The 19,096-nt window shown below is 38.9% G+C and overlaps 2 protein-coding genes across 3 annotated transcripts in view; one reads left to right on the top strand and one right to left on the bottom strand.

Annotated features, from left to right (window-relative positions):
• The window catches only part of fhip1b (FHF complex subunit HOOK interacting protein 1B), a 716,414-nt gene that overhangs the window by 113,382 nt on the left and 583,936 nt on the right, over positions 1–19,096 (top strand). The gene's annotated exons all lie outside the window — the stretch shown is intronic.
• Positions 1–19,096, bottom strand: part of itgb5 (integrin, beta 5) — an 80,050-nt gene that overhangs the window by 58,695 nt on the left and 2,259 nt on the right. Inside the window, exons 1-6 of one of the 2 annotated variants that reach the window (XM_062061481.1) lie at positions 18,432–18,516; positions 12,328–12,413; positions 12,057–12,264; positions 11,739–11,988; positions 9,417–9,585; positions 2,707–2,868 (exon numbers count right to left, since the gene is read on the bottom strand). In XM_062061481.1, coding sequence (XP_061917465.1) covers positions 2,707–2,868; positions 9,417–9,585; positions 11,739–11,988; positions 12,057–12,264; positions 12,328–12,413; positions 18,432–18,474 — 918 coding nt within the window. In that variant the 5' untranslated portion in view covers positions 18,475–18,516. Of the gene's footprint in view, positions 1–2,706; positions 2,869–9,416; positions 9,586–11,738; positions 11,989–12,056; positions 12,265–12,327; positions 12,414–18,431; positions 18,517–19,096 lie in introns of those variants that run through there. The other variant, XM_062061480.1, reaches the window with a different exon arrangement.

The raw sequence follows: 19,096 nt of genomic DNA, 5'->3' as shown, positions 1-19,096 counted from the left end.
TATTTTAGTGGATTTAACTGTCATTGTTCATGAATCAAAATCAATGTTATGAATTATTGACATATTCAAGGCACCAATTACTCCACATCAAATATTCCACTCTGACATTTGTTTTACGAGATGAGGGGAAAACTTGCATATTTTGTGTTTTCGCCATTAAAAACAGGGTTTTCTTTGACAAAAAGGACATACCGTAACACGGATAGATTTGGAATTGAGCTAGAGATTTAAGCATTCAGGTAAATAAATGTACATGTGAATCACTTTTAAACCTTTTATGACTTCCGGGTCCACAAGACCTTTAAAATGTACTAAACTTGAAGGGAGCCCTAAGGGTTGAAAACAAATCTGTATATTATTGGTTTTAAAAATAGAAAAACACCAAAACGGCCCCCGCATCTTTTGCTTTTTTAGAGTGCAGCCCTGAGTGTAAAAGGTGTGGACACCCTGGCCTGTAATCTTCAACCCTGTAATTACCCACCCCATACTCTGTCTCCTTGACAATTTAATAACCCACAGGAGGAAGTTGACATGATCTGATGACATCTGACAAATGTTAAATCAGATGTTTTTTAATGTTGCATTTCATTGCTGCCAAATGTGAATTTGAATCAGATTAGGATTTTTTCACAAAATGTGGGTCACATTCGGATAAATCTGGAGTTTTTTTATTGTGCTTTATTTACATTGCCGCCTAATAAATCGAATCTGGATTAAGATGTTTAAGGTTATTATAATGTTACATTTACATCACTATCGTGTTTTCCAGACTATAAAGCGCACCCGTGTATAAGCCCCACCCACTAAATTTTAGACGAAAATAAATATTTTTCCATATATTCGCCGCAAATAAGTCGCAGATATATATACGTTGTGAAATGAGTTATTTACACAGAAATATTCTGTAAATGTTTATTTACATACCTTAATCGTTTCAAAACAGTGCCTGTAACATGGCTGATCAAACAAAACAGAAGTCATCGTCATGGACCCAAGCTAGCTCTCCAATCAGCTAAACAGACTCGATAACTCCACTTGACGTTTTGGCGAATTTACTGAGGAATTTACGTAACTGGAACAATACAAAAAGAATGCCGTTGTAAGTTAATAATCAGTGTTTCCCATAAACTGCCAAGATACCTGTGGCGGTGGGGTCGTGGCTATGGGCGTGGTCACCATGACATCATTGAGTAATTTGCATAATTTACTACAATGATTTGATTTTCTCTAAAAAGGCTCAAAAAATGTATACTTACTAATTAATAATAACAGTTTTGTTTTAAACGTCCATCCATTTTACAATATAATTACAATACTTTATGTACATATTTATATACAGATTTGAACAATAAGTTATTCACTGAAATATATTTATTAATTGTGGTTCTTACAAAAAATATATCTTATAAAATATAAAAGCTAAAATGTCTCAAAAGCTCTGCCCCTTTAATTAGTGCATACTAAATAATTTAACTTTAGCCTACTACTACAACCATATTATTTACCAGCAACATAAAGTGAAACAGAGGCAGAGGTGTCCTGCCACAGTCAGTAACAAATAAACAGAAAACAGTAGTGGTGGTAGAGAGACACAGAGCTTCATCAAACATCTGATCCACTGAACAAAGAGCTCCAAAAATCTTCAACTTTAGACTGCCATCAGTTTTACTCCTTACACTTAACCATGTGTTTCCTACTGCCTGCAGACTTTGCACCCTTTGTTATATACACATGTTGTGTTTCTAATATAAATACATTTAATAAAGTCAAATACAAATAAGGCAACAAGAGAAGTATCCTACACTTCTCTTTTGTAAAGTAAATCTGAACAGCCGATATGGGCATCTACATCAACTATATGATTTGCCTGAGAAGCTGGACAGGACAAAAAAAAAAAAAAATTTTATTTTTTTTTTTTAAATTTGTGGCGGACGTAGTTCTTTCGTGGCGGGCCGCCACAAATAAATGAATGTGTGGGAAACCCTGATAATACTAACACAGACACTCGTAAACCTGTTAGCATATTAGCTAATGACGCTAGCTTGATTGATGGCACGTACTAAGACGCATGAAAACACTCCTACAGACATCACACATGAGACGGTTTAGTAAGTACTAATTGTTTTAGTTATATTGTAAAACTTACAAACGTTGCTTGGAGTGATGAGTGAAGCGGAAACGCTATGGACGGTTCTACTTCCGGTTTAAGGCATTGAGCGAACTCGTCCAAAAGATGGCGCCATGGCACAAACAATAACATCATTTCAGCGTGTCTGCTTGGGTTTAATGAAAACTATTGAACACAAAATATTACGGCCGTTAGCGAGAGAAAATCCATAAATTAATAAGACGCAGGCTTGAAAGTGGAGGCAAAAAATAGCCACTTATAGTCCGGGATAGATGATACTTAATTCAGGATCTGGATTGGACCTGGTAGGATTCTTTTCATGTAAATGTGGATGAAGTGTTGTGTTATGTTCATGTGTTGTGTTCAAGTGTTGTGTTGTGTTCAAGTGTTGTGTTATGTTCAAGTGTTGTGTGTGAGACTTGTGTTATTTTTAAGTGTTGTGTTATATTTAGGTGTTATTTGAGAGTTGTGTTATATTGAAGTGTTGTGTTGTATTGAAGTGTTGTGTGAGAGTTGTGTCATATTGAGGTGTTGTGTCATATTTAAGTGTTGTGTGAGAGTTGTGTTATATTTCTCACCATGTGCGTGGAGGCGCTGTACTCGCTCTTGTCGTCCAGGTGACAGCGTCCGTCGTGGGGTCGCACGAGGCCGCCCAGCCGCCCGTCCAGAGCCAGATGGGGCACGTCGTCGGTGGCGAACACCAGCAGGTGGTAGGCCTCCTTCCTCCAGCCGATCTCCTCCTTTTCACCAGAACAACCAAGTGCACCAACAAAATCAGAAAGATTGACTACGATACAAAAAGCACTTTTTTTTTAAATACATTAAAACATCATCTACTTCGCTTTTCAGAAAAGAGGCATTGTCTTGAAGGGAAAAACTCATTTCTCAGGCTTTGCTACACATCTTAAATAGAGTATAGCAGACTATTGTGAAGTTATTTTACCAGAAGAGTCACTTGGTGCAGCCTTGCTGGTTTAAAATAGTGCAGCTTGCTTAATGACAAGGGAGTAGGAAGTACATAAAAAGTGACATTGGCAGGGGAAGTGGGGGAGGGGGGGGGGGTAAAGAACAGGGGATGACCTGTCTCTGCTGCAACCGAATGCACTTCCTGTCTCCAAGCTTCCGCCTCCCCCACATGACGCTTTTAATCAACAAGCAATTAGGCCTGATACGTGTCACGAGGGCAACGACGGCCCTGGAACACTTCCATCACAGCCGTCACCATGGCGACACAGCCAGCGCTTGCACAGAATCGAACCAGCGATCAAGTGTGAGTCGAGGTTGCCCGAATTAAGAGTTCTTAAAAGTTTGATGATACTTCTCGCTTGACCCTTCAAAAGATTATTATAAACATAGAAATAGGGCTGGGCGTAATGGCTGAAAACCGTATCACGATAACAGTGTTTGTATCGGCCAATATCGATAATTGATATGTTTTATGAGCTATTTAAAATAAGGATGAGGAGGAAAATATATTAAATGTGAACATTTTTATTTCAAATTTAACCTTCCTCTGATTATAATCCCCTCAGCTAAGAAGTCAGGTAAGAACCCACAAATGACCAGTTTTGTTGTTTCTATTCTATTAGGGTGAAATTAAAGGAAGAAATACCAAAATTACAAGGAAAAAAAGTGTCAACGATACAAAAACAAAGTCCTAATCTCATGAGAAAAATGTTGAAATTACAAAATTAAAAGGTTTTAGTTGTTCAGAAGAAAGAATTAAACAAAATAAGTCAATATTTCAAGAAAAATGTGCTTTAAAAAATTCATGACATGAGAATGAGGTCACAATATTATAGGATTTTTTTTTAGAGAATAGTTACCTGGTGACAAGAAAAAAAGATTCAAAGATGTAACATTACAAGAACAAGGCGTAAATGTTTTAGGAATAATATACACATATTTCTTTACAAGAAAAAAAAAGTTAAATAAAAGTATTAAGAGGAGAATGACAACATACTATAAAAACAAAGAAACGGTGAGAACAAAGTGGGAGGATTGATGGAGTAAAGTTGCATTTGTTTCTGACAAAAAGTCCAAATTAACTACAAAAAAGGTTATTAAAAAAACAAGAATAAAGTCATAAAGTTTCGAGGATAAAGTCAAAAAACATTTCTCCCAAAAACTTCACATTGGGCGATATGGCTGAAAACCGTTTCCTGATATAATGTCAATAATTATTTATATTTTTTATGACCTATGGACCAGAAGACAAATATATCAAATGTAAAAATGTTTGTTTCAAATGTAACCTTCCTGATTATAATCCCTCCGCTATCAAGGCAGAAAGGAAATGTCAACACAAGCATGGAAAACACTCAAAAAATGTCAACAAAATGGTAAAATCACATTGAACACTTAAAATGAAGGTGCAAAAATAAGGAATATGTAAAAAATGCTTCATAAAGTTTAACAAAACAGTGCAAAGTGTGAAAATGTAAACAGAGAAACCTGAGAAGAACTATTTTCTGCAGGTATAGTTGCTTTCTTGGCCCCACCCGTCTAAAAACAGTTTTGACACCAAGCTGCAAACAGAGGTGGAAACCTGATGTAGTTTGGTTATGGATGGGCGATATGGCTGAAAACTGTATCACGATATAAGTGTATTATATCGGTCGATATTGATACTTAGATATTTTTTATCACCTACGGAAAATAAGGACAAGGACAAAAATATAAAATATATTATAGAATGCAGCTGAGATAGGCTCCAGCACCCCCCACAACCCCGAAAGGGACAAGCAGTAGAAAATGGATGGATGGATATTATAACCCCTTCAGCTATAAACGCAGAAAGGAGAGGAAATGTCAGCAAAATTATGGAAACAATGTAAACAAACCAGGTGACTTTTCCTCTTTTATCCACAATTTCTTCATTTTGACTTTCGCTTCTCACTCCATGCAGAGAATCAATCGCCAGACAACAAGATGGCGCAACCAACCTTGATAGTTGATACTGTTACCTGATTGGCTGTTAGCGTGTCACGCCCACTGATCACTTCCTGTGTTGCTAAGTTTAGAGCGAGCACCTTTTGTTCATGCAACCAATCTTGTTTCGCAACTTCCACTTTCTTTCGATGAAGAAGAAAAGTATTGAATGTTTTATCGAACTCATTTTTTTTATGTATCTGTTGCGATATACAAGATATATTGATATCATTTTATCAAGTGCAGAACCAACTTTTCTTACCAATTGGTACCTCTTTTATGTATTTGAGATCAAACCTTTACGACATTCATAAAATATCCCGCCTTCTTCCAAACGATATATTTGGCCTTAGTTATATCAGCGGATAGCTCCATATATGGTAATGGTTTACCCCAAGAGCTTTGCGCGAGTCTGCCATTTCAATCCAGCTGTAGTCCAAAATTGTAGTCCAGGGGCGTTCTAATATTAGCATGCTATCTTTTTTTTGGCTAATTTTGCAGGTATACACCTGAGGTCAATATTGTATTCCTTGACAAATGATATCTGTTAGCATGCTAACGTTAGCATATTATTTTTCAGCTAATTTTGCAGGTATACACCTCCGTTATATTTTGCTACTTAGGGTATCCAAGTCCAATGTTAGCAGGCTAGCATTTTAAACACATTTTTCAGGTACACCTCAGAGTAATACAGTTAGCATTTTAGCAAGTTAACATTAGCATGCTAGATTTCTTTAACTCATTTTGCAGGTATACACCTCAGTGTCATCTATTTTGGTATTTCGGTGCGCATGCTATTGTTAGCATGATACTGTTAGCATGCTAGCTTTTTTTTTAGCTCATTTTGCTCATATTTTTTGTTACTTGATGCTATCTGGCCAGCGGACTAACTTAGCATTTTTATTCGGCTTTGGCTCTTCAGCATTCACACAAAATGTCTACTGAAATTGCATTTTGTAGTTATTCGAAAAAAATATACACATTGTACTGGTTTGGAAGGTGAAAACTACCAAAACGGCCCACATATACTTTGATTTGTCAGTCTGAGGCCCTCAGTGGAAAAAGGTTGTTGTAGTTCTATATGCTTTTGTTGAAGGGCAGACTGGCTCGTACATGCACATGCATGCTAAAATCCTGCGCTGTTTTTAAAAAAATCAAAAGTAGCGTATAGTTCTAACTTAAAACTTTTATCTGTCAGTAGACTCGATATGGAAGCCATAAAAGTTACAAGAAAGATGGCGGGGAGAAGACGCAGTCGAGCCACGTATATAAGACCGCCCACAAAAAGGGGCTTCCTGAAGAGAGGGTCAGAAAGCGGCTAGAAGATGGTCTGTAAAACATAATCTATGCAACATTTTGACCAAAGAACCACCATTACATGTTATGTAGACCACAAGGAAGTCTTTTAAATGTAGAAAAAAAAATCATAACATGACCGCTTTAATACGCTTTATGTATGAAAATAGACCCGCATAGACCCGTTCGACAGTGCGCCTTATAATCCGAAAATACATTATGTAAAGTAGTAACTTTCATAATAACGTAATATTTATGTATTTTGGTAATTTTAAGCATAAGGCAGCACATTATATCATAGACGCATCACAACGTTCACTATTTCCTTCAACAACGACAGTACTACTAATCGTGGCAGAGTTCATGACAGCCAATAAAGACTACTTTGAGACAAATGATGATCCAGAAACATATATTTTTGAGCCTGAATATACGGGGGATGATCGACAAGTTGTAGAAGATGAGTGATAAACAGATGCAGCAAGTAACAGTGTTGCTAAGTGCGAAACAAGAAATACAAACTACGACATAATAATACAATCACATACTGTACAATGTCCGCTCTCACTGGGACGCCGACTAACGGGATGTTTATATCTTCTCGTTTACATGAAGAATTTGTCATAATCGTGAAGAGTAAAAAAAAACAAAAACATAATATGACCGCTTTAAGTTGACGCTTCTCACTTAAAAACAATGACTATTATTAGAGATGTCCGATAATATCGGACTGCCGATATTATCGGCCGATAAATGGTTTAAAATGTAATATCGGAAATTATCGGTATTGGTTTCAAAAAGTAAAATGTATGACTTTTTAAAACGCCGCAGTACGGAGTGGTACACGGACGTAGGGAGAAGTACAGAGCGCCAATAAACCTTAAAAGGCACTGCCTTTGCGTGCCGGCCCAATCACATAATATCTACGACTTTTCACACACACAAGTGAATGCAAGGCATACTTAGGCATACTTGGTCAACAGCCATACAGGTCATACTGAGGGTAGCCGTATAAACAACTTTAACACTGTTACAAATATGCGCCACACTGTGAACCCACATCAAACAAGAATGACAAACACATTTCGGGAGAACATCCGCACGGTAACACAACATAAACACAACAGAACAAATACCCAGAACCCATTGCAGCACTAACTCTTCCGGGACGCCACAATATACACCCACCGCTACCCCCCCCCCCCCCCCCACCTCAACCTCCTCATGCTCTCTCAGGGAGAGCATGTCCCAAATTCCAAGCTGCTGTTTTGAGGCATGTTAAAAAAAAATAATGCACTTTGTGACTTCAATAATAAATATGGCAGTGCCATGTTGGCATTTTTTTTACACAACTTGAGTTGATTTATTTTGGAAAACCTTGTTACATTGTTTAATGCAGCGTTTCTCAAAGTGTGGGGCGCGCCCCACTGGTGGGGAATAGAGACATGACAGGTGGGGCGCGAGGAACGGGATGAAATTTCACTTTTTTTTATTTTTTTTTTTTATTATTATATTCTTTGAATTTTTTTTTACTATGCTTTCATTTTCTATACACACTGGAAATCACTTTGTGATTCTGTCTGTGAAATCCGCTATATAGATAAATGTAAATTACTTATTTTTCCTGTATGCTTTACATTTCTAGGTAGGAGCGAAAGTTTGACAGACAGCAACAGTAACTAATGGGGGCGGGGCTAAGCGGAAGCTTTGTGAATGGCGAGTCACTGTGCGAGGATTTGCTGTTTTGCAAATACATAAAAAATAGAGCCACTGCTGATGAGCTGTTCAAGATAATGGACAGTTTCCTCAAAGAACACAACCTTAAATGGGAAAACTGTGTGGGCTTTTGCTCTGATGGCGCGCATGGCAAAGTCAAGAAACGGGCTGCAGGCTCTAATAAAGAGGGTTGCGCCAAATGCGCATTGGACACAATGTGTCATTCACCGGGAAACACTCGCGTCAAGGCAGCTCAGCCCCGAATTCAATGAGGTTTTAACAGTGGCAGTGTCAAGCCTGCAACCTCGATTTGAAAAGCTGTGCAGTGCAAAACAGTCTCATTGCAGCCACTAATGCTGGAGTACATGTTCACTTGCCCTGTCCTCCTTTTTTTGGCAAAGATTGCAAAGTGGCACTTTTATTTTCATTTATTATTGAACTTGATGCAAGTTATTTGATTTATTATTGAACTTGATGCAAGTTATAACACTTTTATTTGATTTATTATTGAACTTGATGCAAGTTATAACACTTTTTTTGATTTATTATTGAACTTGATGCAAGTTATAACACTTTTGTTTTATTTATTATTGAACTTGATGCAAGTTATAACACTTTTGTTTTATTTATTATTAACTTGATGCAAGTTATAACACTTTTGTTTTATTTATTATTGAACTTGATGCAAGTTATTTGATTTATTATTGAACTTGATGCAAGTTATAACACTTTTATTTGATTTATTATTGAACTTGATGCAAGTTATAACACTTTTTTTGATTTATTATTGAACTTGATGCAAGTTATAACACTTTTTTTGATTTATTATTGAACTTGATGCAAGTTATAACACTTTTTTTGATTTATTATTGAACTTGATGCAAGTTATACCACAGCTGCACAGTTATTTTATTTATTATTGAACTTGATTTTATTTTATGTTATTGAGTTTGAATGTATAAAACTTGATGTTACTTGATGTTCGATAAATTTGAAAATGTTAAGCTTGGCATTAGCGTTCTGTTGGGGCGATGGGGGAAGGTGGGGCTTGAAAACTCCCCCTTGTCCAAAGTGGGGGATGACAAAAAAAGTTTGAGAACCACTGGTTTAATGCATCCAGCGGGGCATCACAACAAAATTAGGCATAATAATGTGTTAATTCCACGACTGTATATATCGGTATCGGTTGATATCGGAATCGGTAATTAAGAGTTGGACAATATCGGAATATCGGATATCGGCAAAAAAAACATTATCGGACATCTCTAACTATTATTTTATAATTTAAAAAAAACACCACGGACAGAGGACAGGACAGAAATAAGATCAATAGGACGCTAGTCACCTTACAAACCGCCGCCTGCAGGATGGCGTCGAAGCCGCCTTCGGGGGCGTCCCGGTTGCGAGACACCATCTGCTTCTGCACTTCCTGGTTGAAGCGGTCTACCTGGTCCGTCAGCGACAAGATGTGGCGGAAGCCAAAGGTGGGCACGCAGTTGGGGAACAGCTTGTACCTGAAAAGGTGCAGACAACGATCAGTCGAGGGTGTCGCGCGTACACGTGACGATGAGCAGCGCGGCCTCTAAAATATTTGGTATGTGCTGAACATCTTCTGCAGGCGGACACGCTCTAACCTACATGCCAAGTGATGCGCACTGGCAGGATGGCGAATTAGTGCAGTCCCGTTCACCTCGGGGCAAACATGCAGGACTCCATCTATTCTTTTGGTTTGGCTGCGTCAAGCGCAGCGTGGGAGGGAAAGAAAGCAGGCTTTATCAAATATGGAGAGCCAACAATGCATAATTCATCACCATGAATATGTGGGGTCACTTTTGAAATCGTTTTATCTGTTCTATGTTTGAATCAATGTGCATTTTGAAGTATTATTTTAGAAACACTGCGATGTTGCTGAAGTTAGATAAGGACCCACAAATGACCAGTTTTGTTGTTTTAATTCTATAACTAGGGTGAAATTCAAGGGAAAAATTGCAAAAATACAAGGAAAAAAGTGTGAATGATACAAAAAATAAAGTCCTAATATCATGAGAAAAATGTTGAAATTACAAAATTAAAGGTTTTAGTTGTTCAGAAGAAATAGTTTTTAAAAAGCAACTCGATATTTCAAGAAAAATGTGCTCTAGAGACATCATGACATGAGAATGAGGTCACAATATTATAGGATTTAAAACACATTTTTTTAGAGAAAAGTTACCTGGTGACAAGAAAAAAGATACAAGTTTTTTTTAAGACTGCGAGCATAAAGATGTAATATTACAAGAATAAGGCGTAAATGTTTTAGGATAAGTATACACTTTTTTTTTTTACAAGAAAATAAATTATAAAAAAATACTTAATAGGAGAATGACAACATACTAAAAAAAACAAAGTGCTATGTTTGTGGAGAGAAACGGTGAGAACAAAGTGGGTGGATTGATGGAGAAAAGTTGCATTTGTTTCCAACAAAAAGTCAAAATTAACTAAAAAAAAAGGTTGCTAATAAAACAAGAATAAAGTCATAAAGTTTAGAGAATGAAGTCGAAAAACTTCCTCTGATTATAATTCCTCAGCTAACAAGGCAGAAAGGAAATGTCAACCCAAGCATGCAAAACACTCAAACAATGTCAACAAAATAGTAAAATCACATGAAACACTTAATAAGCTCTTAAAATAAAGTTGCAAAAACAAGGAATATGTAAGAAATACTTCATAAAGTGTAAGAAAATAGTGCAAAGTGTGAAAATCTAAACATAGAAACATGAGAAGAACTATTGTCTGCGGGTTTAGTGGCAGGAAGTTACAGCTGTGCTCTAAAGGGTGAGCGTGCGTAAGGTGGTGCCTTGCATCAATTACTGACCATATTGGTCTGACTACGGTCCCTTTTAAAAAAAATACAAAATAAGACTTTTCCTTTTTGATTTTTACTTTCTCTTCTCACTCCATGCAGAGAATCAACCGCCAGACAAAAAGGTGGCGCAACCAACCTTGATAGTTGATACTGTTACCTGATTGGCTGTTAGCATGTCACGCCCACTGATCAGTGATCACTACCTGTGTTGCTCGGTTACAAGAGAGCGAGGGCCTTTGTTCATGCAACCAACCTTGCTTTGCAATTTCCGTCCCATTGAACGCATTTTTAATCGATATCGATTACGGGTCTATGGCGATATATATTATTATCTAGGGCTGCAACAACTAATCGATTAAATCGATTATTAAAATAGTTGGCGATTAATTTAGTCATCGATTTGTTGGATCTATGCTATGCGCAGTTTTTTTTTTTTTTTTAATTTAAAAAAAAAAAAAAATAATAAACCATCCATCCATCCATGCATCTTCTTCCGCTTATCCGAGGTCGGGTCGCGGGGGCAGCAGCCTAAGCAGGGAAACCCAGACTTTAAATAAACCTTTATTTATAAACTGCAACATGTACAAACAGCTGAGAAACAATAATCAAAATAAGTATGGTGCCAGTATGCTGTTTTTTTTTCAATAAAATACTGGATAGGATAGAAATGTAGTTTGTCTCTTTTATCCGATTATTAATCGAAGTAATAATCGACAGATTAATCGATTATCAAATTAATCGTTTGTTGCAGCCCTATTATTATCGTTTTAATGCCTGGCCCAATCTCCAGATAATAAAGTTGACACGAAAAGCGTTTCTTACCCGTTGCACGGGTTCTCCTGGTACTTTGGCGCCGTGTAGGAGAAGGGTGAGAGGTTCTTGTCCACGAAGGTGCCGAAGCCCATCCTGAAGTTGCTGGTGAGTTTGCCCATCTCCTCGGCCAGCTTGGTGCCCAGGTTGCGGATGGTTTCCAGGTCGTCCTTCATGGATAGGGAGAGGTCCATCAGGTAGTAGAGGTCCACCGGGTAGTCCTCCACCTGCCGCACCTGCAGGTCAAACCACGTCTGCTGTCCTGCACAAGTTGGACAGGATTGGGTTAGCGCGCGTGCCTTTTGCCAGCTGGAGGCGACCGGTGCTCACCTGGTCGCAAGCTGAGAGAGAGGCTCTGCGGTCTGATCTGGACCACGTCGTACTGTTTGAAGCCGGAGCCTTTGGAGCTCAGAGGCATGTCCTGCCGGACTGTCATGCTGTTGGTCGGGTGCTCCACGAAGCGGCTCCCGCAGCCTCGCTTGTGCAGATTTTGGAAGAAGTCGCAGCGGGAGTTGAGGGTGCGCCCCCTGCCGAAGTCCTGCAGAAGAAAACAAGCTGCGTAACGATCAGTTGTAAAACAAACAGGAAGGAAAGTGCGTACCTCTTGTGCGCACCAGGCGCAACTGGGGTGGATGAGAAGGCATTCTTCACAGGAAGTAGCGCTGCCACTCATACACACATTTAAACCTGGGGGGAGATGATAATAACTACAATTTGCAATGCCGGTAGGAATTGCGGGTACGCATACTTGCCAACCTTGAGACCGCCGATACCGGGATGTGGGGGGCAGGGGGGGGTTAAGGGCGTCGTTAATAGGGGAGTATATTTACAGCTAGAATTCACCAACTCAAGTATTTCATATATATATATATATATATATATATATATATATGTATATATATATATGTATGAAATACATGACTTTCAGTGAATTCTATATATATATATATATATATATATATATATATATATATATATATATATATATATATATATATATATATATATATATATATATATATATATATATATTTATTTTATTATACATATAAATAAAATAAATACTTGAATTTCTGTGTTCCGGGGGCTATCCAGTAGATGGCAGTATTGTCCTGTTTAACTTCTCCTCCGTTCATGACTCGGCCACCGTGTTCAATGGAGAAGTCTGTTCAACAAAATGTACAGGCAACATAATTACATACCCCTTCCCCTTCGAACTGTCCTGGATGAACTGAAATTCTTGTTTCCATTCGTTTTGGAACTTGCAAGCGTATTTCTTCATCTTGCTCGTCGACGGCGTCGCCATGTCTGTAACTTCCTCGTTCTTCTGCTTCGTCTCCTTGTTGTGTGCGCAGTTGTGCACTCTACTCTCTAAAAGCCGTAGATGTTATGACGTCATTGGGCAGGCAAGCTGTTTATATTGTGGGAAAGCGGACGTGAGAACAGGCTGTCCCCACTCAGGTCCGCATTGAGCCGGAGGGGGCGTGGCCTCCAGCTCCGGCTGAATACCGGGAGTTTGTCGGGAGAAAATTTCTGCCGGGAGGTTATCGGGAGAGGCGCTGAATACCGGGAGTCTCCCGCTAAAAACGGGAGGGTTGGCAAGTATGCGTACGTGCGCAAGCTGCCCATACGAGTGAGCAGAACTGAAATGCTTGAATGTCCGGGGTGAGTGGAGTGTGTGGATGGTGGAACGTTTCGAATCGGTTGAAAAATGTAGGAAATGGAGAGGTTTGTATATTACCCATTCATTTTCAATGGGGGGACATTCCTGGTAATTCCGGGTAATCAGGGAGTTTTGGGAAAGGGAAAAACATGTTTTCCGTTCAACACATACAAAGAGTAGTGTGGGTGGATGGTTGAAAGGTCCGAATCGGGTAAAGAAATGGCGTAAAATTTTGAGAATTTTGGGCATTGTGGAACTATGAATATGTCCATTCATTTGAATGGGAATTTCCTTGAAATTTGGGAATTTCGGGAATTTTTGGTTACCAGAGTTGTCCTAGATTATATGAATGGGTTAGTGTTTGAATTTGAATGGAATGGTCAAAAACGGTTGAAAAACATGGACTGTGAAAACTTTCCAGGAAGAGGTGAAAACAGGGCTTTGGAAAACCAGGAAAGCTGGGAATTCCTAGAATGTTTTGGGACTTGGTATAAAATGGTAGTTTGATTGTTTGATTGGGGACGGCGTGGCGCAGTTGGGAAAGTGGCCGTGCCAGCAACCTGAGGGTTCCTGGTTCAATCCCCACCTTCTACCAACCTCGTCACGTCCGTTGTGTCCTTGAGCAAGACACTTCACCCTTGCTCCTGATGGGTCGTGGTTAGGGCCTTGTATGGCAGCTCCTGCCATCAGTGAGTGAATGTGTATGTGTGTGTGAATGGGTGAATGTGGAAATAGTGTCAAAGCGCTTTGAGTACCTTGAAGGTAGAAAAGCGCTATACAAGTATAACCCATTTAATTGTCCAGGGTGAGCGGAGTGTGTGGAGGTTGGAACGGTTCAAATCGGTTGAGAAATGTAGGAAATGGAGAGGTTTGTATATTACCCATTCATTTTCAATGCCGGAAATTTCCGGGTAATTCCGGGTAATCAGGGAATTTTCGGAACCGGGAAACTGCTGGCTCGACTGTTAAGGGTGAGCAAAGTGTGTCGATGGTGGAACGGTTCTAATCGGATGATGACTGTGGGATATGCAGTCAATTGTATATTTCCCAATCACTGTCAATGAGGGGAAAAATTACTGGAACTTCTGGGAAAACTAGCAATTTTGGGAAAGGGAGAACATGTTTTGCGTTCGATATATCGGAAGAGTAGTGTGGGTGGTGGAAATATAGATAATATCAGAATTGTCCTAGATGATGTGAAAGGGTTGGTTTTGGAATTTTTGGAAACGGTTGAAAAATGTTAACGTAGTAACAGTTTGAATTTTAATTGGTATTTCAGAATTCCTGCAATTTGGGGAAAACCTAAATTTAAAGGCCTACTGAAACCCACTACTACCGACCACGCAGTCTGATAGTTTATACATCAATGATGAAATCTTAACATTATAACACATGCCAATACGGCCGGGTTAACTTATAAAGTGACATTTTAAATTTGCCGCTAAACTTCCGGTTCGAAACGCCTCTGAGGATGACGTATGCGCGTGACGTAGACCGGCGAACACGGGTATGCCTTCCACATTGAAGCCAATACGAAAAAGCTCTGTTTTCATTTCATAATTCCACAGTATTCTGGACATCTGTGTTCGTGAATCTGTTGCAATCATGTTCATTGCATTATGGAGAAGGAAGCTGAGCAAGCAAAGAAGAAAGTTGTCGGTGCGAAATGGACGTATTTTTCGAACGTAGTCAGCCACAACAGTACACAGCCGGCGCTTCTTTGTTTACATTCCCGGAAGATGCAGTCAAGATGGAAGAACTCGGATAACAGAGACTCTAACCAGGAGGACTTTTGACTTCGATACACAGACGCCTGTAGAGAACTGGGACAACACAGACTCTTACCAGGATTACTTTGATTTGGATGACAAAGACGCAGACGTGCTACTGTGAGTATGCAGCTTTGGCTTCTAAACATTTGATCGCTTGACCGTATGTGCGCAACTTTTTTTTGCGTATGTACGTAACTTTTTAAAAATACATAAGCTTTATGAACCTTGGGTTAGGTGAACGGTCTTTTGGGCTGAGTGATTGTGTGTGTTGATCAGGTGTTTGAATTGTATTGGCGTGTTCTATGGAGCTAGGAGCTAGCAGAGGAGCTAGGAGCTAGCGTAACAAACACGCAGGTGTTTTTATGCAGGATTAATTTGTGGCATATTAAATATAAGCCTGGTTGTGTTGTGGCTAATAGAGTATATATATGTCTGTGTTTATTTACTGTTGTAGTCATTCCCAGCTGAATATCAGGTCACCCCCGGCTCTCACAGCATCTTCCCTATCTGAATAGCTTCAACTCCCCACTAGTCCTTCACTTGCACTTTACTCATCCACAAATCTTTCATCCTCGCTCAAATTAATGGGGAAATTGTCGCTTTCTCGGTCCGAATCTCTCTTACTTCATGCGGCCATCATTGTAAACAATAGGGAACTTTGCGTATATGTTCAACTGACTACGTCACGCTACTTCCGGTAGGTGCAAGCCTTTTTTTTATCAGATACCAAAAGTTGCAATCTTTATCATCGTTGTTCTATACTAAATCCTTTCAGCAAAAATATGGCAATATCGCGAAATGATCAAGTATGACACATAGAATAGATCTGCTATCCCCGTTTAAATAAAAAAAATTCATTTCAGTAGGCCTTTAAGAGGAATGTTTTGAAGGTGGAATGGTCAAAAACGGTAGAAAAACGTGCACTGTGAAAGCCAGGGCCGGCCCGTGGCATAGGCCGTATAGGCAAATGCTAAGGGCGCCGTCCATCAGGGGGCGCCACGCCAGTGCCACAAATGTTGGAGAAAAAAAATAAAATAAAATAAAAGTTGGTACTATTATTTCTAAATACAAAAAATAATCCCACGTTAATTAAAATGCTAAGTAAAGCCTATTTAATAGAAACATTATTTGTTACAACATTAGGGCTTTGGAAAACTGGTAAATCTGTGAATTCCTGGATTTTTTTGGGACTTGGTATAAAATGGTAGTTTGATTATCCAGTGTGAGCGGAGCGGTTGGATGGATCAAATCAGTTGAGAAATGTGGGAATTGTCCAAGTTCTAAAATTCACATTTTCATTTCCAATGGGCAAAATGACCCGGAAAAAAACGGGAATTCTGTGTAATCTGGGGCCGTCCTTATCAAGCTTCTTAGAGTGCCATTTTACACTTAAGTCCTGAGAATTTGCGAAATTTAGTCCTACTCTCAAACTTAAGAATAAAAGCTTTTTATCAACGTTCTTAAGTCTAAGAATCACTCCTACTCTCCACGATATTTAAGAGACCTTCAGAGGTGTCTTAAGTGGTTAGGAGTTGCCAGCAGGGGATGGCACTGAGGCGAGAGAGACGTGCACGAACGTTCAGGGAACGGAACAATGTTGTTGTTTTTTTGATGACGAGCAGCTGATCAAACGGTATCGTTTAGACAGAGCGGATATTATTTTTGTCACAGATTTAATACTTTTCGATTCCTTGTTGATTTCTGCATGTGTCTGCAGTGGGCTAGTATATATAGAGCCACCCACACCAGTTTCAAATTAGTTGCCTAATTAATGAATTGGAAAGAAAATGTTATGACAGTAGCGTATGTGTGTGGCCGTGAGGTGAGTGACGTCAGTGAGTGTGTGGGCGAGAGAAGAGAGGGAGCGGTAGCGTGAGTGCCGGCGGGGACTAGTTTGTTTTGTATTATTTTGTAGTTTATTGTCAAAATATACACTCCCATTGTCCACTTAAATATTTCCAAGATATTTCTTTATTCTTAGACAACGGATTCCCTTCCGTGATTGGTCATTTCTATGGACACAGAAATGACGTCACCTAAAATTGCGTTTACGGCACATAGTAATGTCGTAATTCAGCTCTGAGTGTGACATTTAAGATTCAGTCCTACACTTCGCTGAAAGTGTGAGTAAGACGCTTGATAACTAACTTTTAAGTGCAGCTTTCAGCGAAGAATTTATTTACTCTTAAGTCAACTCTTAGCAGACTTCTTAGGAGTCATTCTAAGAAGCTTGATAAGTACGGCCCCTGGTATATATATATTTTCAAATGTCTTTTGGGAGCTCACAATTCCCGGTCAAGCCAAACGTTTTGATACATGAATGGTTGCGATCAGATGAAAACTGTGGGCTGTGTAAGGTTTTTGGGGTGAGTAAAAACAAATACAATAACCTAGGTGGGCATTCACACAATAATACCAATGCATTAGCGCTTCATAGTGTACAACCAATCATATCATTGGGATTATAATAAACAAGTGGAAATGAATTGAAAGGGCAATGATGCTGCTGGAACAACACTTCATTGTGAAAGTCAGTGTTTTAACTTTGATTGTTGTCTAACAGCCATTGTTTGATCCTGTGGACCAGCACTTGTCATGCCTGCTGCTCCATTCTACAACATTCTGGAGACTGAGGATTATAGCCGTTAGTGTTTTATATTGAAGGGGAACTGCACTTTTTGGGGGAATGTTGTCTATAATTCACAGTCCTGGATAAGACAAGAACACGTTTTTCTTATTTCTATGCATTCTAAATGGTAAACAAACATAAGGACTGTGAATCTTTGGACACCACACGATTCTATTCCATTCTTGGGGGTAACGATTCAATTCAGAATCGATTCTCGAGTCAAAATCTTTACTTTTTAAACAACATCGGATGCCAGTTCAATGATTAACTACATTCCTCCACAAAATAGAAAAACAGCTGTGATACATTTCTATATTACTTAAAAAATGATTTTGTTTAATAAAATTCGACCCAAACATTTAATAAAGTATCCTAAAGTATCCAACACTTCTCTTTTCTTTGTGGCAGAGGTTTTTTTAATCGATTAATAATAGTCACAAATAGGAATCGCGATTAATCTGAAAATCGACACCCTTAACGTAAAAGTTAGCTAACATTCGGGTTGTACGGTCTAGCGGTACTAATGAGTTAAAAACAATACTACACTGCCTCAATTTTTTTTTATGGACATCACGTCGTGAAATTGCTGGTAATGCGAGCAAAGGCGCGTGTTAGGCAACGCACACGTACGGAGTACTTACAAACAGACACAGTGTGAACACATAAGAGGCAGAATGGACGCATTTTGGCTTAAAAACAAGCGATACATGAGAAGCTATGAACAATGAAGCGCCGCTCTGCAGGAGGTGCTTCAAAACATAGTTCGCTAGCTAGCGGCTAAAGTCCATCCGCAGCCGGCAGTTTTTTAGCTACTTGTAAATGATTAATCCTGGCCTCCATGGAGACAAATAAAGTACGTTTTTTACAAGTATCATCCCTGCAGGACAAGGAATATCTAAACATGCTCCACTACACACAGTTGGAGGATACAATAGCTAACTGCTAACAGCAAGCTGATTGATTGATTGATTGAAACTTTTATTAGTAGATTGCACAGTACAGTACATATTCCGTACAATTGACCACTAAATGGAAACACCCGAATACGTTTTTCAACTTGTTTGAGTTGGGGTCCACGTTAATCATTTCAGGATAAATCAATTCAGCTAGCTCTCCTCAATGCAAACAAATGCTATGGGTGGATCTACACAGATATTGATTGTAACAATACCAAGTACAAGAGCTGTATATAGTCGATACTACAATGATTACATTGTTAATATCAAAAGTCATTTTTTTATTGTTTATAAACCCAGGAAAGACGTCCCTAGACACAGAAGAACTTTAAGCATGACCAATGTATGAT

This window comes from Entelurus aequoreus, linkage group LG10, assembly GCF_033978785.1.
Source record: "Entelurus aequoreus isolate RoL-2023_Sb linkage group LG10, RoL_Eaeq_v1.1, whole genome shotgun sequence".
In the NCBI taxonomy this organism is placed as follows: domain Eukaryota; kingdom Metazoa; phylum Chordata; class Actinopteri; order Syngnathiformes; family Syngnathidae; genus Entelurus; species Entelurus aequoreus.
This window is presented reverse-complemented; position numbering and strand designations above follow the sequence as displayed.